The sequence below is a fragment of the Camelina sativa genome, chromosome 5 (genome assembly GCF_030686135.1).
Source record: "Camelina sativa cultivar CO46 ecotype springtype chromosome 5, ASM3068613v1".
Lineage (NCBI taxonomy): Eukaryota > Viridiplantae > Streptophyta > Magnoliopsida > Brassicales > Brassicaceae > Camelina > Camelina sativa.
Window position 1 is genome coordinate 19,988,062 of NC_141884.1, and position 23,450 is coordinate 20,011,511.

The following is a 23,450-nucleotide window of genomic DNA, read 5'->3' on the forward strand; positions in this document are numbered from 1 at the left end:
TAAAATAGAAACCTTTCTAGGCCAATAATTAAAATGGATTCCAGTGAGGATCAACCATAAAATAAGCAGTTACATGGTTTAGAGACTTTAGAATGATACGATTTTTATATCGTGCTTAATAGTATAGCAGTTACACAGTTGTTAAACCCACACTTATGTAAACAAGTACGTGTCAATTAATGCGCAATTCAATATTAGGATACAGAAGGTTTGTCTACCACTAAACACAATTCAATTAAAAATTCAAAATAACCTAGCGGGACACAAAATTGAGTCAATTAATAAAAGTCATACTAACGAACGGTCGAGATCGTAAGAGTAGGTCTAGTTACTATGGAACCGCGTAGTAGAGGAACGTAACTGAAGGCGAAGAATCCTCAATTTATGCTACTGTCACTGAACAATTTATTTTCCCTTTCAGCTCGGAGCAAAATTTTTAAAGAGTTAAAAAGCAAAAAAGAGAGAGAAATTGAAAGAAAAGGAAAAAAAAAGATCTTCTCTTGTTTCGGCTAGGGTTTCCGTCTTTGTTTCTTTCACCGATACACTCAAAGGTACTGATGATTTTAGGGTTTCTTTTTCTTGTTTGTTTTGGTTTGATTCTACTGTAGGGGTTTATGTTTTTGGGTTTCTTAGGAATGTGGCTTCTTTAATCTCTGGGTTTGTGCCTTTTTGTGTGGTTTCTGTGTTTTTTTAATCGAAAAAAACCTAACTTTGGGAGTTTTGTTTTACAAACCCACTAAAAAGTTGGGTTTTTTTTAACTCTCAGAGGTTGAATACTTCGCATGCAGTGTTCTTGTGGGGTTTTTCGTTGAATTTAGAGTTCTAAAGTCTTACAAAGTTTGGATTTTTCTTGCTTCTTCTCTTTGGTTCTCTGGGTTTTTTGTTCTAAAGTTGAGATTTTTGTTCTGAAGGTGAGATTTTTGTTGAGGTTTTGTTTCAAAGACGTCACCTTTAGGGGGTTTTTGTTCTAAATGTGAGATTTTTGTTGAGGTTTTGTTTCAAAGATTTCACCTTTTGGGGGTTTTGTTATGAGTAAAGCTATGAACTTTCACATGGCTGACGCTATCTTCGTTAGTATGTATGATAAAAGCTGACGTTTTTCGTGTTAGACATGTCTGCTTACACTTGCATGTGTCTTTTGACAACAAAAATTGGGGCTTTTTGGTTTTAGTCGAAGATTTTACTTCTCTTTGGGTTTTTATAGACTAAAGTTGCAAACTTTCACAAATCTAGCCACTTTTGCTTGTGTATTTGCTTGGTTTTTTGACAAGATAAGCTTGTGTGTTGAAATTTTTGCTTGGATTGTGTATTTTGCTCAAAAATGTTGAGATCTAAACCTTTTCTTTTGTGTTGTTTCTTTGTTCAGGAGATGGATTCAACAAATGGTAACGGAGCTGATCTTGAATCAGCAAATGGAGCAAACGGGAGTGGTGTTACTGATGCATTACCCCCTCCGCCACCAGTTATACCTCCTAATGTGGAACCAGTTCGTGTTAAAACCGAACTTGCTGAGAAGAAGAACTTGCGAGTACCTATGGCTCGTAAAGGCTTTGGAACAAGGGGCCAAAAGATTCCATTGTTGACTAACCATTTCAGAGTCGACGTGGCTAATCTTCAGGGCCATTTCTTCCACTACAGTGTAAGTTTTAAAACTGTTAAGTACATTTTTAGTTAATGGGATTATTTAGTATAAACATAAATAAGGGCAAAATAACAAGTAAATTGAACCTATTAAACTAGAAGGATAGATTGTTTCCATCACTACAGTGTGTATGTTCTTTATTACTGTTATGTTTGCTTATTCTGTTACTTGGTTCTGAATGATGTCAGACTAATGGGATTATTTGTGGGTTTGTACAGGTGGCTCTATTCTATGATGATGGTCGTCCTGTTGAAGCAAAGGGTGTTGGAAGAAAAATCCTTGACAAGGTGCATGAGACGTACCATTCTGATCTAGATGGTAAAGAGTTTGCTTATGACGGTGAGAAGACGCTGTTTACATATGGAGCTTTGCCTAGTAACAAGATGGATTTTTCTGTGGTCCTTGAGGAAGTATCTGTTGCAAGGTAAAACATCATCTGACTATAGTCATCACATTGGTTATGTGCTTTAGTTTTGGCTCTTATTGAGGATTTTATGAGCAGGACTAACGGAAATGGAAGCCCCAATGGGAATGAAAGTCCTAGTGATGGTGATAGGAAAAGACTGCGTAGGCCTAACCGGTCCAAAAACTTTAAAGTGGAAATCAGCTATGCGGCCAAAATTCCTCTACAAGCTCTTGCTAATGCAATGCGTGGGCAAGAATCAGAAAACTCCCAGGAGGCAATACGGGTTCTTGATATCATATTGAGGCAACATGCTGCTAGACAGTAAGTGACAAGTGTTTAGATTCTTTTTAATTTCATATATTTTTTGTCTTTCTAATTAGTAATAACTTTGGTATAATCTGCAGAGGTTGCTTGCTTGTTCGACAGTCTTTCTTCCATAATGATCCAAATAACTGTGAACCAGTTGGTGGTAACATCTTAGGATGTAGAGGATTTCACTCCAGCTTCAGAACAACTCAGGGTGGCATGTCACTCAACATGGGTACATAATTTCACTTGTACTTGATGTTGGTGTTTGATTCTGTCTTTTGTAGCAATGATTCAGTGTCTAATATTTATGTTTTGTTTTTATGCCAGATGTTACAACCACCATGATTATCAAGCCTGGCCCAGTGGTCGATTTCCTAATTGCTAATCAAAATGCGAGGGATCCATATTCGGTTGACTGGTCTAAGGTAATTGACTTATTATAATATGTGGCAACTTCATGGTCTAAACATATTGCTACCTTTTTGCTTAGCTTGAAACATTTTAACATGTTGTTTTCAACAGGCTAAAAGAACGCTTAAGAATCTAAGGATTAAGGTCAGCCCCTCAAACCAAGAATTCAGGATCACCGGCTTGAGTGAAAAAAACTGCAGTGAACAGACGTAAGATATTCACTAATTTGACTTTGTAGTAAGATGCATTTGTTTCTGTTTTTCATTCTGACATTGAGATCCCTTTCAAAGATAAATGGTTCTCTGAAGTTTGCTAGTTTACATTGTCTAGTTTTGAACTGAAGAAACGGAACCCAGATGGAAATGGAGAGTTTGAGACTACTGAAGTGACAGTTGCTGACTACTTCCGCGAGACAAGGCATATTGAGTTGCAATATTCTGCGGATCTGCCGTGCATCAATGTTGGGAAGCCAAAGCGACCGACTTACATTCCTCTTGAGGTTTGCCTCTTTTACTTATCAACCTTCTCATGATATTAATTGTTTTTGGAATTCATGCTAACTATAGTTATATGGTGGAATTTTTGCAGCTCTGCGCTTTGATTCCACTTCAGAGGTACACAAAAGCACTCAACACATTTCAAAGATCTGCCCTTGTTGAGAAGTCCAGACAGAAACCCCAAGAGAGGATGGCCGTTCTGTCCAAAGTAAAGTATCCTGACTGCTTCATATCTGTTTTGTTTTGTCAGTGAATTGGAACTTATATACTTTTGGTTTCATGATTTCAGGCTCTGAAAGTTAGCAACTATGATGCTGAACCTCTTCTGCGTTCCTGTGGCATTTCGATCAGCTCCAACTTTACTCAGGTGGAGGGTCGTGTTCTTCCAGCTCCCAAGGTATGGTACAATTGATTACTGTTGACTTGATAAATTGTTATCAATCTTTTTCATACAGTTAATTTTCTCTACTTTTCTTGGACTGACAGCTGAAAATGGGATGTGGATCTGAAACCTTTCCCAGGAATGGGCGGTGGAATTTTAATAACAAGGTGCTGTTTCTCTCTGCCTTTCTTTGTGTGTTTTTACCTGTTCAGATAGTCTGATTACCTATGTTGTGCAGCAATTTGTGGAGCCCACCAAAATTGAACGATGGGTTGTTGTCAATTTCTCTGCACGCTGTAATGTACGTCAAGTTGTTGACGATCTGATCAAAATTGGAGGATCAAAAGGCATTGTAAGTAGTAATTTCTCTTCTGTTTTATGTATTCTTGATCATCATCAACATTCAACATTATCGATGGTAACTGCTTCTTTCTGTATTTTGTTTTAGGATATTGCTCATCCCTTTCAAGTCTTTGAGGAGGGTAATCAATTTCGCCGTGCTCCTCCTCTTAATCGTGTTGAGAACATGTTTAAGGACATCCAGTCGAAACTCCCTGGTGTCCCACAATTCATACTATGTGTGCTCCCCGAGAAAAAGAACTGTGATCTCTATGGTTAGTATCTCTTAAATCCAGTCTTTAAATATCTTTTTTGTTTTGTATAATCTAAGTTTCCTTGGATAAAAACTTTGAATTCCTCATCAGGCCCATGGAAGAAGAAAAACTTAACTGAGTTTGGCATTGTTACTCAATGCATGGCTCCCACGCGGCAACCTAATGATCAGTATCTTACAAACTTACTTTTGAAGATTAATGCAAAGGTAATATGTCTCTTTTTGTTTTTTTCTCTTTCCGAAATGGTTTATTTGCTTCTTGTGTGCAATCTCTGATAACATATAACTACAGCTTGGAGGCCTAAACTCAATGTTAAGCGTAGAGCGAACACCTGCGTTCACTGTGATTTCCAAGGTTCCAACCATTATCCTTGGGATGGATGTTTCACATGGATCTCCTGGACAGTCTGATGTCCCGTCCATTGCTGCTGTAATATTTTTACTCTCAACTGTGTTTTATTTATCGTTTGCTTTTGTATTCGCCTATTTTTTCAAGACTGATCTTTAATTCTTTTTTGTAATGGTTTACTTAGGTGGTGAGTTCGAGGGAGTGGCCACTAGTCTCGAAGTATAGAGCATCTGTTCGGACTCAGCCTTCTAAGGCTGAGATGATTGAGTCCCTTGTCAAGATAAACGGAACTGCAGACGATGGCATTATCAAGTGCGCACTTATACTGATGTGGCTTATGTTGAGTCTTGCATGAATTCTTATTCAAGTATTTATGTAACTTTGTTTGTTGATTGCAGGGAGTTGCTGGTCGATTTCTACACCAGCTCGAATAAGAGAAAGCCAGAGCATATCATAATATTCAGGTAATTTCTTTGTTACATATGAGCTTTTGTCTCTTCATTTTCCCCGTTCTTTATTTTCTCATAGCGGTTCTTTTGATGCTTCTAGGGATGGTGTGAGTGAATCTCAGTTCAGTCAGGTTCTCAATATCGAACTTGATCAGATCATTCAGGTAGTTGAAATAGTCAAAAGATAAAAGTTTCGTACTGTAATTTTCTTGCAATCTTTTAGTACTTAATTGCATCTCTGTTGGTACTTCATTTCATCTCTCTTTCCTCAGGCTTGCAAGTTCCTGGAGGAGAATTGGAACCCTAAATTCCTCTTGATGGTGGCTCAAAAGAATCATCATACCAAATTCTTCCAGTCTTCGAATCCTGACAATGTTCCTCCAGGTGATCGATAAAACTTTAATTATAACCTTTTTTTTGACTCGTTGATGATCTCAATCTCATGGTGATTTTGGTTGTTCCTGACTCGTTGTTGATCTCAATCTCATGGTGATTTTGGTTATTCCGCAGGAACAATCATTGACAACAAAATATGCCACCCAAAGAACAATGATTTCTACCTCTGTGCACACGCTGGAATGATTGTAAGTATCATATATATATCAACTCTCAAAGCTTCATTTGTTGATTGCTACTAGTGTTGGTCGATTTAACACTCTTTATGTTTTGAATTAGGGAACTACTCGTCCAACGCACTACCATGTCCTGTATGATGAGATTGGATTTTCACCTGATGAACTTCAGGAACTTGTCCACTCGCTCTCCTATGTGTATGTAGTCTCACTCAATCTTCATTTCTTATTTTGTGGTAACTTTGATAGTGATAATCACAGAAATGATCTGATTTCTTTCTTTGGCAAAATTCCAGGTACCAAAGAAGCACCACTGCCATTTCTGTTGGTAAATTACCATATACAACTTGTTTCTTTAGTCCATTGCTTTAATGTCTCCATTTGTTCTTTGAAAAACTGACATTTTACATTTTTGTGCAGTTGCTCCGATCTGCTATGCTCACTTGGCAGCTGCTCAGCTTGGGACGTTCATGAAGTTTGAGGATCAGTCTGAGACATCATCAAGCCATGGTGGCATCACAGCTCCAGGACCAATTTCTGTTGCACAGCTCCCAAAACTCAAAGACAATGTCGCCAACTCCATGTTCTTCTGTTAAATGACCAGGCCTACTTGGCTCAGTAAGTAAGTAGTAGTTAATCGACTTTTATCGTAGGATCTTTCGGTTTAAGCGTTAAAGGCATCAAAAAGGCATCAAACGCTAAGGCTTGGTATGTTTTTTGTTACTATTATCGCCAGCCTTGTTTGCCTGCTGGGGTTTGAATGTTTTTACCCCTTTTAACTATTCGGTGGTTGTCTGAAAAAAACTTAATTGTAGTGAATATCTAAGTTCAGGAAGTGACCCTTTTGTCTAGATAGCTCTTGCAAAACAAACGACGTAACCTAGTTAAAAGCAAAGCCTTTTGTAGTGATCTTACAATAAAAATGAAACCTGAAGGTCCAAAAACAAACAACAAAACCTACTCATAGCTGAGTTTTGGCAAGTTTTTGTAGTGAATCTTATAGATGTGAAATGGACCCTTGTTATTAGTTCCAAACACTGAGTATATAAAGTTGTGGCTTATTGAAGTGAAAAGTTTTGAAGTGTCGGGAAAACGACACATTTGTTTCAATTGTTCATATATTAAACCAAACCCAACAAAGAAACGACATATGCATATTCAAAGTAAAGCTTTGAAGACGAAAATGAGAATGACTGCGGTGAAAGCGTGTAAAGGTATGAGAGTCAAGGCGGTTGAGGTGCGAGTGAGAGTAGCTGATGGTGGTGGCTGAGGGAGTACGTTGATGGCAAGCTTCATACCTTTAAGGCAATAACCTCTACCACAAATGAAATAGTAAGGCTTTGGTTCTAAGAGTTGAAAGACATCTCTTCCTCCACGGGTAATATTGAATATAAAATCTGTGTCGACACATTGATCGTAGCTGCTCTTGTTAACTTGGAGAATGCTATGACGCGTTCGATTGAATCCGAAATCTAACAGTTTTAGAAAACATGTTTTAGTTGAAAGGGATGAACAATAAACAAGAAAGTGACAAAGAAAGAATAGATAAAGAAATTTTACTGACAAAGCCAATCGCCGGAGTAGAAACGTTGGTGGTTGGCCCAATCAGAGTAGTTAACGTCGGAGTTCCAACTGTATCTTCCACCGCCTACTCTGTGAAGACTTGATTCCACTTCTACTATGATAAATATCACCACTGTAACATATATTAATGCCCATAATTGTTTCCCCATCTTCTTTTTTTTTTTTTTTTTTTTTTTTATTTATTGTTTTTTGTTATTCAATCTATTGTTTACTTTGTTTTCTTGAAGATATATTTATAGCGGCTGAGCATAAAATTTTGCATGAACAATAATGCTTCAACTTCATTGTATATGCATGAGATTTTTTCGAACCACTTTTTTGCTTCTTATTTTTCTATCTTTCTATAACGCTTATTTATTTTTATTTTTTAAATCCTTTAACTTACTGGCCCGTTTAAAGAAACTATTCCATTCTGTCCCTCAAAACTGGAGCTTTTTCTAATAATGAACTATGGAATGATAAATATTGTAGAGAAAGTAAAGGATTACTTGCATAGAAGGGAAATTATCAAAAAGCAATGGATTCTATTCCTATCTTTGGATAGTAATGCCATGTTAAATTAAAATATACCGCTAGATGTATTTTATGTTAATAAGGGAATTTACTAATTAAATATGTATATGGAACAAAATGTAGTTGTGAAGTGTTTTGCATGAACTCTAAACCTTCACTTCATGTATATATGCATGATGAACCTTTTTCACACATCTCTTTTTCCTTTTCTATTGTGTCTTACCTATGATTTCTATTTTGTCCTATATAAATTCGAGTGAAAATATTATTGAGAAAAGGGAATCATTTAGTTGCATTATATTTGACGAGAATACTTAATTAGCAACCGATATAATAATATACACGATGGAAAAAAAAAATCTTTTCGATTTTGGTTGTTGCCATGTTAAATTCAAATTGGTAAAAGTGTTAAATGTTTTTTTTGAAAAAGTTAATTACTACGAAGTAACACAAAGTGTTTCAATTCAGTTAGTATTGTATTTGTAATCAAAGTTAACTTGATTAAATAATCCTAAGATATATTATGCAGACTTTGCATTGATTAACTTGATAATGCAAACAAAAATGTTCATGCAAAGTGAAAAGACACGGATGAGAGAGTCAACGAGAAGAATGACCAATGAGTACGTATTTTTGATCTTTGAACAGAACATTGATAGACAAAGAACATTAATACAAGCTTTAGAAGTGGTGCATGGACCGAATTCTCCTAGATCGCCTACGTACTGTCTATTCCCTCATGCTTGCGAGGTACTCATTGCCCAAGGCCCCAAGCTCAAGCTCGCTCCGAAAACTCTACTACAATTTTACTTTGGATATGCTTTGTTTCTATAATGATTACAATATTGTTATATTGCCTTACTCTCCATCAAGGGGAAACGTCACGTATAATAAGGCTAGCACATTTTTTTTGTTCTTAATAATAAGTAATATAAAACGAAAAAAAAAGCTTTAAAAAGACTTTTAAGCTTAGGATAATTCATTTAAATGTATTTTTAGTTCATTTAATTATATTTATCATCTCACAAAAATTTGATCATATATATATGCCCACATTGTGATGGATAGGAACTGCCTACGCCTAAATCAACTTAGAAATTAGGATCCAAAAAGTATTAATGAATGGGAAAAATGCCAAAAAAATCAACTTAGTTTTGGATTGGAATAAAAATATACCAAATAATAAAAATGTGTCATTTAAAACCTAAAAAAATTAGTGTTGTTATTTTCATACCCACGATTTTTCAACAAAATCAAAATTTCAATTTTACCCCGGTTATCTAATTAATTATTAATTTTTAATATATTTTTTTTGATTTTCTGTTAACCATATTTTCTGCTTGTGGAAATTAACCCTGGTTATCTTCTTTCTCTCTTCTTCCTCCTCCGCTTTCTAATATCCTCGTCGCAAACTAAAGTATCACAAACTAAAGTATGAAACTTTTTATTATTATTAAACTACCATAAAGATTGGTAATGGCGTTAGAAATAGCCAAAGCAGGACAAACTCCTTCACCAGAACCAGACATGTCTTCACCAAGCAACAACTTCGCCATTCTCTCTTTCAACAACTCAATTTCTACACAAACCAAAACAAAAACATGTTCAGATTTCAATTCTTTACCGAGAGAGATTAAGTCAAGATTTTCACAAACCTGAAGTCTCTGTTCCAACTCTCTTAAACCCAAAATCATCGATTTTAGTCGGAGTCTTCTTCTTCATTTTACCAGAACTCTTCCTCCAAGAACCTTGCCCTAACGGCCATCCAAGGATCTGTGATTTCGTCGGAGGAGATGACGGAGATGAAACAGATCTCCCGGAGCTCGATCCAGCACCGCAACTTGAGCTGCTAAGACTTGAATCAGTAGCAATGGACAATCAAACCAACGATTCGTTTACTCTCACCAAATCTTCTCGACCCGCCTTCAAACCCAATACAGCTATTATTATTCTCCATTTTCGCCACACACTCGCAAAGAAAAAGATTGATTTTTTTTAGATACCCAGAAAAGAGGAAGCAGAGGAGATCATAGAGAAGAAGAAGAAGAAGAATTAGTAGTTATTGTGGTCCATGAATTCGAGAAAAATTCTTATTGTTTGTGGTTCGAGCATTAACCAGCTCCTCGGTATCACAGGAGCATCTCAAGAAACTGTCATTTTCCTCTTCTTCTCGCCATCTTTTTAAAATTTGGGTTTTGAAATTGATGTTATTGATAATTAATTTATCATATTATGCATAATGATGTGTAATTTGGCATAGTTTAGGTCTTTGGAGAAAAAAGCTTAAAAATATCCCATCTATCTTTTATTTGGAAGTTTAATACCTCGTCTTTTTTGGTTGGAAGAAAAATACTTCATTTAATTAAAATGTGTGATTTAATACTCAAATTAATCAATTTTGTTAGTTTCATACTTACGATTTTTTGACAAAAATAAAATTCCGTTTTTACCCTTACTATATCAATTAATAATTAATTTTAAATGACTTGGTATTAATTTATGGACAATTCTTGGATTCATCCCCACTTAATTAGGGAAACAAATTATTAATTAAAGAAACAAAATCTGTATATCATTCAATTTTAAAGTTATTAATTCTAAACATTATATTATAGTTTTTAATTATAATATGTAAATCTAAATTACTTTTTTATAAATCCAAACCGACATATAATTTTGTTTAATTATGTAATTTAAACCCTAATCATTTTTTATAAACCCAAATTAAAATACAATTTTGTTTAATTGTAAAATCTAAACCCTAACCACTCTTTTATAAACCCAAACCGACATATATTTTTTTTTATATTTTAAAATCTAAACCCTAACCACTCTTTTATAAACCCAAACCGACATATAAATTTGTTTTATTGTAAAATCTAAACCCTACCACTATTTGTATACCCAAACCGACATATAATTTTGTTTAATTATAAAATCTAAACCCTAACCACTATTTTGTAAACCCAAACCGATATATAATTTCGTTTAATTGTAAAATCTAAACCCTAATCACTCTTTTGTAAACCCAAGAATTTTTCTTAATTTATAGGTTTATTTGAATTAAAATTAAGTTTATTTAATATTTCTTTTATTAATTTTAATTCAAATAAAATTATAAATTAATACCAAATCATTTAAAATTAATTATTAATTGATATAGTAAGGGTAAAAACGGAATTTTATTTTTGTCAAAAAATCGTAAATATGAAACTAACAAAATTTATTAGTTTGAGTATTAAATCACACGTTTTAATTAAATGAGGTATTTCTCGTCCAACCAAAAAAGACGAGGTATTAAACTTCCAAATAAAAAATAGATTAGGTATTTTTAAGCTTTTTTCCCCTTTTCCTATTAAAAGTAATCTCTCTCTTAACATAACCTTTGTATATATATTAACGTTTAGCTACCAAATTATGTGAAATGAAGGAGGAGGCCGATGATATTTGAGAGCGGAGGAGGAAGAAGAGAAACCAAAAAAATATGGTTAACAGAAAACCAAAAAAATTATATTAAAAATTAATAATTAATTAGATAACCGGGGTAAAATTGGAATTTTGATTTTGTTGAAAAATCGTGGGTATGAAAATAACAATACTAATTCTTTTAGGTTTTAAATGACACATTTTTATTATTTGGTATATTTTTATTCCAATCCAAAACCATTGGGTATTAAACTTCCAATTAAAAATAACTTCAGGTTTTTTTTGGCATTTTTCCCATTAATGAATTACAATAATCTCATAATAAAACAAACAATTTTTTTTTTTTTTGAAATCATAACAAATGTAGTAAATATTTAATATAGTCAAATTAGAGATTACATTTAAAATCCGTTTTATAGATGTGTGAGGTACAAATCTCTTATTTTTTACACACAAAAGCACAAGCGTATAATACTAATAATACATAATGAGAAGAAATGGTCGGAGCCTCAGAGAATACAGCAGTGGCTTTTCCGGCGACCGTTCTTTTCTTTGGAGTCAGCAGAATTGCTACTACGCTTCGTTGTCATAACCCTCTTCCCTCTTCTCCTGATTAAAATTAGGACACACATTTAAAGAAAATAATTAGGTATTAAGAGATTCAATGATATTTAAATAACCAAAAAGGAAGAAAATAAATGTTTCAGTCATGATTAAAGGTTTAATCTTTAAAGATTCTCATTTCATATATCTGGCCTTTTGCTGCTTACCATCCATCTTTGATTTTATTCCCCTAAACATATCTACCTTTATAATTTATACAATAACGTCCAACTACTTTTTTTTTTTATTCGGATAAAATGTTAAAATTGATTGAATCAAGAAAAAGGAAAAAAAATTCATTTATAAACCTGAAAACTGAAGTGGAAAAGATAATTAAAGCTGGAAATTTGAAAGAAAAAAATGAAATGGAAGTTCTGTATAATAATTCGTTTAATCCGACAATTTTCACAAATTTAAACCACACAATAAGTTTTGACCAAAAAGTAAAAAGTAATAATATCAAGAGACAGCTTTCCAAATGACCATCACAACAATGGTACTTCACAAAAATAAATTACATTTTTAAATCTTTTCCAAACAAATAAATAAGCCAAAGTCACGAAACAGATCAATAACATGAAATAGTGAAACGAATGCATAATAAATGAAGAGTCAAATTCAAAAGAAAGCGAAAAAAAAAAATCAGATTGAGAAGATAGATAAGTTTTCCTCACTTTGCCATCATAACTTTGACAAACTCTTCATAATTGATCTGACCATCTCCATCAACATCAGCTTCTTTGATCATCTCATCGACTTCCTCATCAGTTAGCTTCTCACCAAGGTTAGTCATAACATGTCTCAACTCAGCAGCGGAGATGAAACCGTTCTGGTCTTTATCGAAAACCCTGAAAGCTTCTTTGAGCTCTTCCTCAGAGTCAGTGTCTTTCATCTTCCTAGCCATAAGGTTGAGAAACTCAGGGAAGTCTATGGTTCCGTTACCATCAGCATCAACTTCGTTAATCATATCTTGTAGCTCTGCTTCTGTTGGGTTTTGTCCTAGTGATCTCATCACTGTTCCTAGCTCTTTCGTCGTGATACAACCTAATCAAACACAAACACAAACACACACACACACACACGTTTCTCTCAAAAATCAGGCTACAAATTACACTGTCATATACTCTTAACACCAAAATCTTCAATTTACATTGTAATCTACTTTAATAACTGAATCAATTCAACACAAAAATCTTCAAATTTACATTGTAATCTACTCCAATTACTGAATTAGCGGCTGTAAACATCGGTTGATTCTAAAGATTTGATTCAATTCTCATCACAATAAGCAAAATCTGGAAAACTAAAACTCGAATTCAGGATGAGATTATCATCGAGATAGATCCAATTGCAATAGTAATTCAAAACACCGAAGCCAAATCGAAGCATAATGTGATATCCACATAGTCTAATGATGAACAACGAAAAGTATCAAATTCGTTAAGCCATGACTAAGTAAATTCAAAACACCAGAAAAAAAAAAGAAAAAACAAGTGAAGCTTATAGATCAAAATTATCCAAAAGAGGAAAGATCTGAGAGAGAGAAAGAGAAGGAACCATCTCCGTCTTTGTCGAATAGGCTAAAAGCTTCCTTGAACTCAGAGATCTGATCATCGGTGAGCTGATCTGCCATTTTTGGTTTTGTTTAGGCCAACGATGAGAAAGAGAGAAGAAGAAGAAGAAGAATCAACGTTGGTGTGTGTGTGTGAAATTAGAGATGAAGGTGTTGTGTGAATTATAAAGCTGATGAAAAGGGAAAGAGAAAAGCCCATTGAGCCCAATTAGAGCAATTTCGAATCTGATTCTTTTTGTTATATTCTTCCACTGGGCCTTTCTATGCTTTTTTTTGTCATCCACCTTTGTTTAAGATGGAAGGTGATGTATTTATTCCAATGTACGAAAAAATAGAGTATGTATCGATTTGTTTTGCCGACAACAAATTCGTATTATCCACTACGAAATACAAGTAAAGTAGGATCTGCGATCATTATTTAGTAATATAATAAATGTATATTAGTGAATTTTAATCTTCGGTTTGAATTTTTGAACCATTAGTATATGTTTGTAAAAGAAAATTTAATTTAGCAGTAGAAGTGATAAAGGAATAACATAATTGCTAAAGAAAAGTAAGAAAAAGTAGTAAAAATAGGCATTAGATTAGTGGGCACTATTTTTTTATATCGATAAGTTTTATTGTTTTTTTTTGTGAATTTGGGATTAGTAACCATATTTGTAAGTCATCTCTTGTCATAATAATATTGGTTATACTAATAACACATGTAAATGTAATCAATAATTACAATATATTAATGAAAAAAAACAAAACAAAAAGCTTGTTAGCATCTATCTATACGATTGTTTGTTTGGAGATAAGACATGAAATTCTAGTCTGCTGAAAACATATATTGCGAACTTATCACACATGCATGACCGTGAAGAAAAAAATGCACATGCAAGTGAAATATTTTGTATATGAAAAAAAAATCAAAGCTTCCAGCTAGATGCAAAATGTTATATTTTTAGTTTGTTTAGTAAACTTTATGCAGTACAAAGTGCATAATTTATCTATATACTAATTTAAGCAACCCTTTAAACAAATAATCATACTTCATGTAAAATATTACACAAAATGCCACTGTATTTTAATACAAAAATAATAACAGAATCTTAATATTAATTTGTTGTAACCCGAAAATAATTATCCAAAAAAATAGTAATTATTAATTTATTAGATTACAAGATATCATTAATAAAAAAAAATTCGAAATTATTTAATAAAATAATAATAAAATTATTTCAAAATTATGTAATAAAATAACTAAACAGATTCTATTTATTGTTTTAGAAATCTTATGAAACAATAACAAACTATTTAGAAAAATTATAAAAATTAAATTTATTTATAAGACTAAGATTAAACATTTACATATCAAAATCATTTAATAATAACAAATATATATTAAAATTAGGATACAACATTGTTTATATTTTTAAAATATATCTATATACTTATTTAAACTATGTTGTTAAAAATTTAATCAGTTCTGATGTGATATATTATGAAAATGCTATAATATTTTAATTATTCTAATAACTAACAAAAAAAAAGTTTAGATTTGTTTACAAAATAAAAAAACTTTATTTATTGTTTCATAAATCTTCGTAAATAATAACAAACTATTTAATTGGCTAAAACTTAATTGTTTATACACAATATTCACTATATAAACAATACTAAGTATATAATGTTGATAATATACATAACCTAATTGTAATTTTCACCTATAAAATTAATATATAACATCTTATACCAATAACTTCAATTTGTAAATTTGGTATATTAAGATCTCTAAACACGATCACATCAATTTGTAATACCAAATCACAGGTCAATACATATTTTGTTGGGTTTTTTAGCTATACCGAATGTATAATTAACGAATTTGATATTGCACCAGACCAAAATAGTAGTACCAACTACGGGTCAAAATCAGAGTATGACCTTAAGTAATTAAATATATGATTTTATAAAATGTATAGAATTAATAAATTTTCTACTATTATTTTGTAACAAACAAATCCAAATTTACATAGATATTTCGTCACACTGGTAACATTATTCTACAAAATATTAACGTGTATTTATGAGTCTGGTAATAAAACGGGTAATGAGACGGGTAACGGGACGCTCAAAAATTAAATTAATATCCGATACTCGATCATTATTCATGGATAATATAATTATTACCAGAGTACAGATAATACTATACGGGACGTGTACGGGACGGATACAAACCGAAAAACGGGTCGAATAATACTATACGGGACGGATACAAACCGAAAAACGGGTCGAATACGGGTATTGGTAGTAGTTCCAGGCCTACCTATTAGTAGGTTAATATGAATCAAAACTCACCATATAGTACTATATTATATAACATATAAATAAATGATACAATATAAATATAATATTAACAAATAACAAAATAAAATAAAAATTATCCCGCACTACCAGCGCGGACCATTATCTAGTCTTATGTTAAAATGCTGTACACATGTAGAAAATAATCGAGACTTTATAAGAACTATTTAGCTTATTCATACTCGAGTCGAGAAGATAAAGTATGATAAAAATATATATATTTTTCATCGCGTTGTTACTTGTGTATTACTAGATAATAGATGACCAAAACAAAAACAAGTATTCGCTTATAGTAAACAATCTCTATTTTATTAGGATGTGGTTTGGAAGATCCTGATGGATTAAAGAATTTTAACAAGTTTATGCTTTTTTAACATGACGATTGTTAAACTTGTTAAGGAAATTAAGATTGAAATTGTGAAATAAAATTGTTTAATTTATGCAAGTATATTCTTTATAAGTTTACAAAGTTTGCGAGTAAATTGTTAAAATTCATAACTGTTTAAAATTTAGGTAGAGAATTAGAGGGTATAAAATAAATGGTTGTTGTTGGTATTGGGTTTCCACGAGTTAAAGGTTCGAAGTAAAGCCCGTTAAAGAACAGATGCCAAACCAGTTAATGGGCCTAACGCGGGCCCAAGAAGAGAATTCGATTAAGATGCTGAGTCAAACCAGAGATAAGGTCGAGGGATCGTAGGCGAGATCGTAGGAGGAGATTCAGAAGAAGCTCGAGTTCGTTTAGTTTAATTATTCAAAGTTTGTAAAGAGAAAAGGACATGTAACTTTCACAATGCATAAAAGATATAATTAATAGAAGTCCAGTTCGTCATTATTCATTGTTTTTGTCGATTTCAACCAAAAGTCTGCCCATATCTTATTTCTTATTCGAATTCATTTAGTTGTTGTTTCTGATATCAACAATTGTATATGTAGAATTGTAAATGAATGATTGAGAAATATTATATTGAAACAAAAAAAAGGATTAAATGATATTTTAACACATTCGTAGATGAATGCGTTGAACCATTTTCTTTTATGATTCGTTTATTTTTTTAATAGGTTTTATTGTTTTCCAACTTGTTACTTCAGGTTCAATTGATAAAAAATTAGATGAATGCTATTCAACTCTTTCAATTTAATTCTTAAATTAAGGAAACCATTTGCAACCATATTGTCCATACTCCATAGTTTGCTATAATAACAATTTGTTAAACTAAAATCAAGCCTTAAATACACTAATTATCACAAATTTTGTAGAGAATATATTATTTTTAATTATGTTTCTTTTTATTTAGAAATATAAAAGTTAAAAACTAAAATAAAATTAAACGTGGACACCAAATATTCGACCCTACAAAATAAAATAAATATGAGAATCTGTTTTGAAGGGGTATGAGAATATTACTGAGAGTTAGAACGGTGATGGAGACAAAATTAAAACTTACAAGCCCTTGGATAATCAATTAAAAAAAAAAAAAAATATCTCATATCTAGATCTTCTCATACAAAACATCAAGTTGGATATATGTGAAATTCAAATTTACTTATAGAATAGACAATAGAGTGACCGAATAACAAAATAATTTCTTTCACTTCTGAATTAGGATCATAAGTTGTATTGTATAGTATCAAATTGGGTAAAATCTTATGTGGATTTAGATAATATGTAAAAGCTAAATCAGTTAATGAAAAGTAGTTGTTGAGCAATAAAAAAAGATATTCAAAAAACATATGTTTATTCAAAAATTCATAAGCAACGAATCCAATATCAATGCATAATTTTGAATGGGATGATCAATTATGGCATATAAACTTTAGGTTGTTAAAGAATTCACTATAACGGAATGGATAGTTCTTTTGCCTTAAACACTTTATTTGTTATAGTATTACTTGCACCTCAAAACAAATCACATCAAAAACATCGTAGGCTTTGCAATATGTGATATGTTTTGTTGTATTAATTATTCATATTAAATGTACAGTCGACTGCATAAACGTTAATGATGCTAGTTTTAAACAAAATATTCATTTTCTTACGTCCAAAAAAGATATACATACACTTTAATTAATAAACTAAAATACAAAAGTATGGATTTCATGACAGTCAATACTCGAATCTTTTATAGCAACGAATCTTTGTGTGAGTTTTTAGTAGATATTTACCTAAAAGTTTGTGTTTACTACTGTAGTAGTTTAATTGAGTAAATAGAAAATAAATGGGAAAAAAGCTTAAAAATATCTCATCTATTTTTTATTTGGAAGTTTAATACCTCGTCTTTTTTGGTTGGAAGAAAAATACCTCATTTAATTAAAACGTGTGATTTAATACTCAAACTAATAAATTTTGTTAGTTTCATACTTACGATTTTTTGACAAAAATAAAATTCCGTTTTTACCCTTACTATATCAATTAATAATTAATTTTAAATGATTTGGTATTAATTTATAATTTTATTTGAATTAAAATTAATAAAAGAAATATTAAATAAACATAATTTTAATTCAAATAAACCTATAAATTAAGAAAAATTCTTGGGTTTACAAAAGAGTGATTAGGGTTTAGATTTTACAATTGAACGAAATTATATATCGGTTTGGGTTTACAAAATAGTGGTTAGGGTTTAGATTTTATAATTAAACAAAATTATATATCGGTTTGGGTATACAAATAGTGGTAGGGTTTAGATTTTACAATCAAACAAATTTATATGTCGGTTTGGGTTTATAAAAGAGTGGTTAGGGTTTAGATTTTAAAATTAAAAAAAAAAATATGTCGGTTTGGGTTTATAAAAGAGTGGTTAGGGTTTAGATTTTACAATTAAACAAAATTGTATTTTTATTTGGGTTTATAAAAAATGATTAGGGTTTAAATTACATAATTAAACAAAATTATATGTCGGTTTGGATTTATAAAAAAGTAATTTAGATTTACATATTATAATTAAAAACTATAATATAATGTTTAGAATTAATAACTTTAAAATTGAATGATATACAGATTTTGTTTCTTTAATTAATAATTTGTTTCCCTAATTAAGTGGGGATGAATCCAAGAATTGTCCATAAATTAATACCAAGTCATTTAAAATTAATTATTAATTGATATAGTAAGGGTAAAAACGGAATTTTATTTTTGTCAAAAAATCGTAAATATGAAACTCACAAAATTTATTAGTTTGAGTATTAAATCACACGTTTTAATTAAATGAGGTATTTTTCTTCTAACCAAAAAAGACGAGGTATTAAACTTCCAAATAAAAAATAGATGGGATATTTTTAAGCTTTTTCCCCGCAAATAAATCAATCAATATTAGTAGATTTTTGTGCACTGAAAATGTGGTTGAAGAGTTTTTAAATGGATTTAAAGGAGGTTTTTCATTAAAATAAGTAAAGCCCGTAAGATGGTACTCTTAAAAAAGATACTGGGCCAAATCATAAATATAAGTAAAGCCCGTTAGTAGCTGAATCGACCCACCCGAGTATCCGACCCAAATCGTTATAATATCCAAAAAGCCAGAATCGGAGCTCGAAAAAGCTTCGGGTCCGCTGGCTTGAGAACAAAGAAAACCCCATTCTCCGATCTCTGCTTAAATCACTCGAAGAAGAAGAAGGAGAAAATCAGAAAGACTCAGAGCAAAAAAAGATCGAGAAAGATGAGTAGCATTGGAACTGGATACGATCTCTCCGTCACCACTTTCTCTCCCGATGGCCGTGTTTTCCAGATCGAGTACGCCGCTAAAGCTGTTGACAACAGTGGGTTAGTTACTAGTTTACTTCTCCATCCTCTTCTTCGATTTCTCCGTTGACTAGATCGGATTTAGCTTTTGAAATTTTTAAGATTTGATCCCCTTCATCACGAAATTAGGGTTTTGTTAAATGTGTTCTTTCCCTTTTTTTCTTCGCAGGACTGTTGTTGGAATCAAGTGCAAAGACGGGATTGTAATGGTTTGTTTCTTCTCTCTTTTTGTTACTTTCTTCAGTGAATCGTTATAGTGGTTTTGGTCTCTCTTGCTCGTATTCTGTAATTCAATTTCGATGTATGTTATCAGATTCTGTAGCTTTAATTTGACATAAAATCCTTGGAACTATTGACTGAAGATGACACACTTGACAGTCCATTTTGAGAATCTGTTGTTAGTTTTGGTAAATGAATGGTCTTGCTAAGTGTTTATCTTTTGGGGTTTTTGGTTTTAGGGTGTGGAGAAACTTATTGCATCAAAGATGATGCTACCAGGTTCAAACAGGAGAATCCATTCTGTTCATCGTCATGCTGGCATGGTATGTTTTGTTTTGAAATTAGTTTCCGCTATGGACATGTATTTGTCAAGTTTTCCAGTTACCACTCTGTTTAGTCTGTTAGTATATTGTTTTTTCTTTCCTTCATTATTATGAGGAATTCTACTTCTGTCATGTCAGGCTGTTGCTGGGCTTGCAGCTGATGGTAGGCAAATTGTTGCCCGGGCCAAATCTGAAGCAAGAAGCTATGAGAGGTACCAATGAAAACATCTTAGATTTATTACTATGAAAGAACTGTTTTACTCCTATAGCTCAGCTTTTCTCAAGGGGATGTTTCTCTTAGTTAAAGTTCAAAATATATGGGGATAAGATGTCAATGTGTATGTTCGCCTTTCTTCCTGCATAGCTTTGCATAACTGTTCCCCAACTGTGTAACCAACTCTGCTTTCACTTGTGATAATTTAGTGTTTATGGCGATGCTGTACCTGTGAAGGAACTTTCTGAGCGTGTTGCAAGTTATGTACATTTGTGTACTCTCTATTGGTGGCTCAGGTTTGTCCAGTTCATCTACTTGAATGAATTATATGAAAATGATTTTTGTGTACTCTCTAGTCTCTATTAGTTGTCTAAGCATTTCTCCTACTTGAATGAATTATAAGAGGATGATTTTTTTTTGTTTTTAAGGCCTTTTGGCTGTGGAGTCATTCTTGGAGGTTATGATAGAGATGGACCTCAACTGTACATGATTGAACCATCAGGCATATCATATGTAAGTTTCTGCTCGTAGATATCTGTCTTCATGTTTTAATGTTTACGTCATTTTTCTCTGTCATCATATGGATTCTTTTCCTGCAGAGATATTTTGGTGCGGCAATTGGCAAAGGAAAGCAAGCTGCCAAAACGTAAGCTACAGTGTGAAATTTTTGGTTTTATCCTAGTATTTTCTAGGAAGGGTATATGTAGTACCACTAGGATTGATCAATTTAACTTTTCCAAAGGAAATACTAATTAACTTAATAATTATTAGACGAAGTGATAATTTTAACTTGAAGCATAAGGTGAGCTTTCATGCTCGATAAAATGTATGATTCTCCATGAATGTATGAAGTATAAGAACCTTATGACAGTTGTTTCTGGATTGTATAGCTTTTGGCCGCCTTTGACCTGTGTGAAATTTGTTTCAACTAAAGGGTTATAGATATAGTTATCAAAACGGCAAGGATATACAATTGTTCTGATGGATCAGAGGATTCCTTGCAGGGAAATTGAGAAATTGAATTTATCTGAGATGACATGCAAAGAAGGCGTTATCGAGGTGGCGAAAATGTGAGTAGTGCTTTGCTTCTCTCATGTACACGTTTACATTTGTAAACTCTTGTGGTTCTCATGTGCTTTTATAACCAGGTTCATTTTATAGCAAGACTAATGTGACTTTTCATGTGCAGCATCTACAAGCTACACGATGAAGCCAAGGACAAGGCCTTTGAACTGGAGATGAGTTGGATATGCGAGGAGTCAAAACGAGAGCATCAGAAGGTAAAAAAAAAAACTTATAAATGCTTCCTTATCGATGTGTGATTTTAAAAAATGTTCATAAACCACATAAAATGGACTCATCGTAGGTCCCTGATGATCTTCTGGAAGAAGCGAAGACGGCAGCTAAAACTGCGCTCGAGGAGATGGATGCTGACTAAAACTGAGGAAAAACTGAGGATTCGTCGTGAATTTAGATCTGTCTTAATGCTGGTGTTTCGTATGTACTCTGAATTGAATTTTGTCTGGAAGGACAGTTGTTGCAGTTTCTCATGAACCATCGGAGTCTTTAATCTTATTGCTGTCAACAGTTGCTACGATAACTCCTTCAGTAGGTTCATTTGATAATTGTGTTCTTGAACTAACATTCATTGGAGTTGGCATCATAGGAAGGAAGCAAGCCAGAACAAGAATAAAGGGAATAAAAGTTATGCTTGCTTCATTTAATCTAAAACAAAAGCAATGCAAAACCTGCATATCTTGCGGGAAATCATCTGAGTAGCCACAGCCCATAGTTAACTGTTTGCCGCCAGCAACACAATGGAATGACCATAACACAAAACTCTTAATTTTAATTTTAACCCCAATAGTAAACGACATAGAGCCTGTTCGTTTCATCGCTGCAAGTACCTGCGGCTGCGGCAGCCGCATGTGTTGTTGTTCGTTTGGTTGTCGCAGGTGCTTGCGGCAAGACGCTACGGCGAACGCTGATTCTAATTTTGGACGTCGATTAGTTGCGGCGATCAAAAAGGTTGCATTTGCCGCCATAGTCTGCGATATAAGAGTCGGAAAGCATCCAAGCAAAACGATGTTGTTTTTACTCTGTCCAGTTACCATGTTATATCCACACATCTGACTCAGCACGTTAAATGGTTAATCAACACCGTTTTAAAAATACATAGAAATTGGCAATTCCTGAAAATTTACATTTGGAATTTGAATTTTTAATTGGTTCAGATTGATAAATGCGTGGTAGTATACGGTAAATAGTCTATTGATTTTGACTGTTTTTCCACCACGAAGATTTGCTCAATTTAGCTTGTCCGAAGCAAATTCTAATTAACTTCACAATGAAACTTAAAAGGATCAAGTAAGTTTTCATGGTTGATGGAATTGATGATTCTGATTTAATGACTGATGGAGTAATCCGTTGGAACAGTAAGAACTTTACAACAAATGTTTCTAGATTTCATAGCTTTTGGCTGATTTTGACCTGCGTATAATCAGAATTTGTAGACAAATGTTCCCAAAAGAACAAAGTGCTACAAAAGCAAATGCAAAAATCTATATTGCAAGATATTCATATGTATTTCATTCACAACCAGGGCCGTCTCAAAATTATGCTGGACCTTGTGCTCAAATTTTTAAAAATTTCAAATTTTAGATAGAAATGCAAATTAAATATGGACCCTTTTTATATATATTTTTTTCACAATTAGGACCCTTTTTTCTAAAGAAATTTTTAAACAAAACAAATGACCATGTGCCCTTGCACCTTGAGCACATGACTTAAGACGACGTATGTTTATGAAATTAGGTAAAAGAGACCAAAAAAACAAGTGAAGCCTTCACTTTCCAGTTAATCAATGTTAACAGAAACACAATCTAAATATTATCATTATTCAAAGCAATATCCACTTAGCTACGTTTCTAAAATCAAACAATGACAATTCTGTTTGTGATGTCCATGTTTTTTTTAATATATTTCAGACAGTCCTTAACTCCTATGAATGAACTCAAACATTTCCGACCAAGAAGCGAAGGTGCAACTTGTTTTTTAAACCTATAAGATTTACGTGTATTGAATGCAACTTTTAATTTGCCCTCTCATCTAGATGTGTCGGGCTGTCGGCGGATGAAGTTGTCATTTTGGACGATGGACACGTATTGTAAATTAGTAAATATATTGTGGCATTACTCATTATAGTGGTTGCGACCTTCGTTAACATGCAATACTCCACGTCTCCACCCATAGTTTTAATTCATCGATGAGTTTTCTTCTC

At 32.6% G+C, this 23,450-nt stretch overlaps 4 protein-coding genes and 1 long non-coding RNA gene across 6 annotated transcripts; 2 read left to right on the forward strand and 3 right to left on the reverse strand.

Moving 5' to 3' along the window:
• Window positions 1-295: 295 nt before the first annotated feature.
• LOC104787029 (protein argonaute 4) lies at window positions 296-6,481 on the forward strand. 2 transcript variants are annotated; one of them, XM_087450456.1, is made up of 23 exons: window positions 296-551; window positions 1,367-1,639; window positions 1,861-2,066; window positions 2,145-2,369; window positions 2,453-2,589; window positions 2,685-2,782; window positions 2,880-2,977; window positions 3,099-3,267; window positions 3,357-3,473; window positions 3,555-3,662; window positions 3,752-3,814; window positions 3,886-3,999; window positions 4,096-4,261; window positions 4,352-4,467; window positions 4,553-4,690; window positions 4,794-4,921; window positions 5,008-5,073; window positions 5,159-5,222; window positions 5,331-5,442; window positions 5,569-5,642; window positions 5,734-5,828; window positions 5,927-5,958; window positions 6,051-6,481. In XM_087450456.1, the coding sequence occupies exons 2-23, from the start codon at window positions 1,370-1,372 to the stop codon at window positions 6,224-6,226; spliced, it is 2,772 nt and encodes a 923-aa protein (XP_087306582.1). In that variant the 5' UTR covers window positions 296-551; window positions 1,367-1,369; the 3' UTR covers window positions 6,227-6,481. The 2 variants fall into 2 exon arrangements, with proteins under 2 accessions (XP_087306582.1, XP_087306583.1); XM_087450457.1 differs by lacking the exon at window positions 296-551 and adding an exon at window positions 554-682 and having other exon boundaries at window positions 745-1,639.
• Window positions 6,482-6,634: 153 nt separating this feature from the next.
• On the reverse strand, window positions 6,635-7,432 carry LOC104787030 (early nodulin-like protein 20). The gene is made up of 2 exons (XM_010512522.2): window positions 7,195-7,432; window positions 6,635-7,102 (listed from the first exon to the last, which is right to left on the reverse strand). The coding sequence occupies exons 1-2, from the start codon at window positions 7,361-7,363 to the stop codon at window positions 6,789-6,791; spliced, it is 483 nt and encodes a 160-aa protein (XP_010510824.2). The 5' UTR covers window positions 7,364-7,432; the 3' UTR covers window positions 6,635-6,788.
• A 1,708-nt stretch (window positions 7,433-9,140) lies between these two features.
• Window positions 9,141-9,946, reverse strand: LOC147944059 (uncharacterized). Its single transcript, XR_015557221.1, has 2 exons — window positions 9,383-9,946; window positions 9,141-9,306 (listed from the first exon to the last, which is right to left on the reverse strand). It is a non-coding gene; the product is annotated as an uncharacterized LOC147944059 (long non-coding RNA).
• Window positions 9,947-11,401: 1,455 nt separating this feature from the next.
• On the reverse strand, window positions 11,402-13,499 carry LOC104787031 (calmodulin-2). Its single transcript, XM_010512523.3, has 3 exons — window positions 13,314-13,499; window positions 12,431-12,800; window positions 11,402-11,762 (listed from the first exon to the last, which is right to left on the reverse strand). Exons 1-3 carry the CDS (start codon window positions 13,387-13,389, stop codon window positions 11,663-11,665), a joined length of 546 nt encoding a protein of 181 aa, XP_010510825.1. The 5' UTR covers window positions 13,390-13,499; the 3' UTR covers window positions 11,402-11,662.
• Window positions 13,500-19,120: 5,621 nt separating this feature from the next.
• LOC104787032 (proteasome subunit alpha type-3) lies at window positions 19,121-21,814 on the forward strand. The gene is made up of 10 exons (XM_010512524.3): window positions 19,121-19,435; window positions 19,584-19,623; window positions 19,873-19,956; window positions 20,095-20,168; window positions 20,380-20,466; window positions 20,599-20,683; window positions 20,770-20,816; window positions 21,175-21,240; window positions 21,360-21,450; window positions 21,537-21,814. The coding sequence occupies exons 1-10, from the start codon at window positions 19,332-19,334 to the stop codon at window positions 21,606-21,608; spliced, it is 750 nt and encodes a 249-aa protein (XP_010510826.3). The 5' UTR covers window positions 19,121-19,331; the 3' UTR covers window positions 21,609-21,814.
• Window positions 21,815-23,450: the final 1,636 nt, after the last annotated feature.

What these genes read in the sequence shown, in the direction of transcription:
- LOC104787032 (XM_010512524.3), top strand. Translation starts at nt 19,332, where the DNA reads ATGAGTAGCATTGGAACTGGATACGATCTCTCCGTCACCACTTTCTCT. An exon ending in GAAGCAAGAAGCTATGAGAG is followed by an intron (nt 20,169 to 20,379) that starts GTACCAATGAAA and finishes GTGATAATTTAG; the next exon opens with TGTTTATGGCGATGCTGTAC. An exon ending in GGAAAGCAAGCTGCCAAAAC is followed by an intron (nt 20,817 to 21,174) that starts GTAAGCTACAGT and finishes GATTCCTTGCAG; the next exon opens with GGAAATTGAGAAATTGAATT.
- LOC104787029 (XM_087450457.1), top strand. Translation starts at nt 1,322, where the DNA reads ATGTTGAGATCTAAACCTTTTCTTTTGTGTTGTTTCTTTGTTCAGGAG. An exon ending in AAAGAACTGTGATCTCTATG is followed by an intron (nt 4,262 to 4,351) that starts GTTAGTATCTCT and finishes ATTCCTCATCAG; the next exon opens with GCCCATGGAAGAAGAAAAAC. An exon ending in CACCACTGCCATTTCTGTTG is followed by an intron (nt 5,959 to 6,050) that starts GTAAATTACCAT and finishes ATTTTTGTGCAG; the next exon opens with TTGCTCCGATCTGCTATGCT.
- LOC104787031 (XM_010512523.3), bottom strand. Translation starts at nt 13,389, where the DNA reads ATGGCAGATCAGCTCACCGATGATCAGATCTCTGAGTTCAAGGAAGCT. An exon ending in ATTCGACAAAGACGGAGATG is followed by an intron (nt 12,801 to 13,313) that starts GTTCCTTCTCTT and finishes GTGTTTGATTAG; the next exon opens with GTTGTATCACGACGAAAGAG. An exon ending in GTCAAAGTTATGATGGCAAA is followed by an intron (nt 11,763 to 12,430) that starts GTGAGGAAAACT and finishes AATTTTAATCAG; the next exon opens with GAGAAGAGGGAAGAGGGTTA.
- LOC104787030 (XM_010512522.2), bottom strand. Translation starts at nt 7,363, where the DNA reads ATGGGGAAACAATTATGGGCATTAATATATGTTACAGTGGTGATATTT. An exon ending in CTACTCCGGCGATTGGCTTT is followed by an intron (nt 7,103 to 7,194) that starts GTCAGTAAAATT and finishes TAAAACTGTTAG; the next exon opens with ATTTCGGATTCAATCGAACG.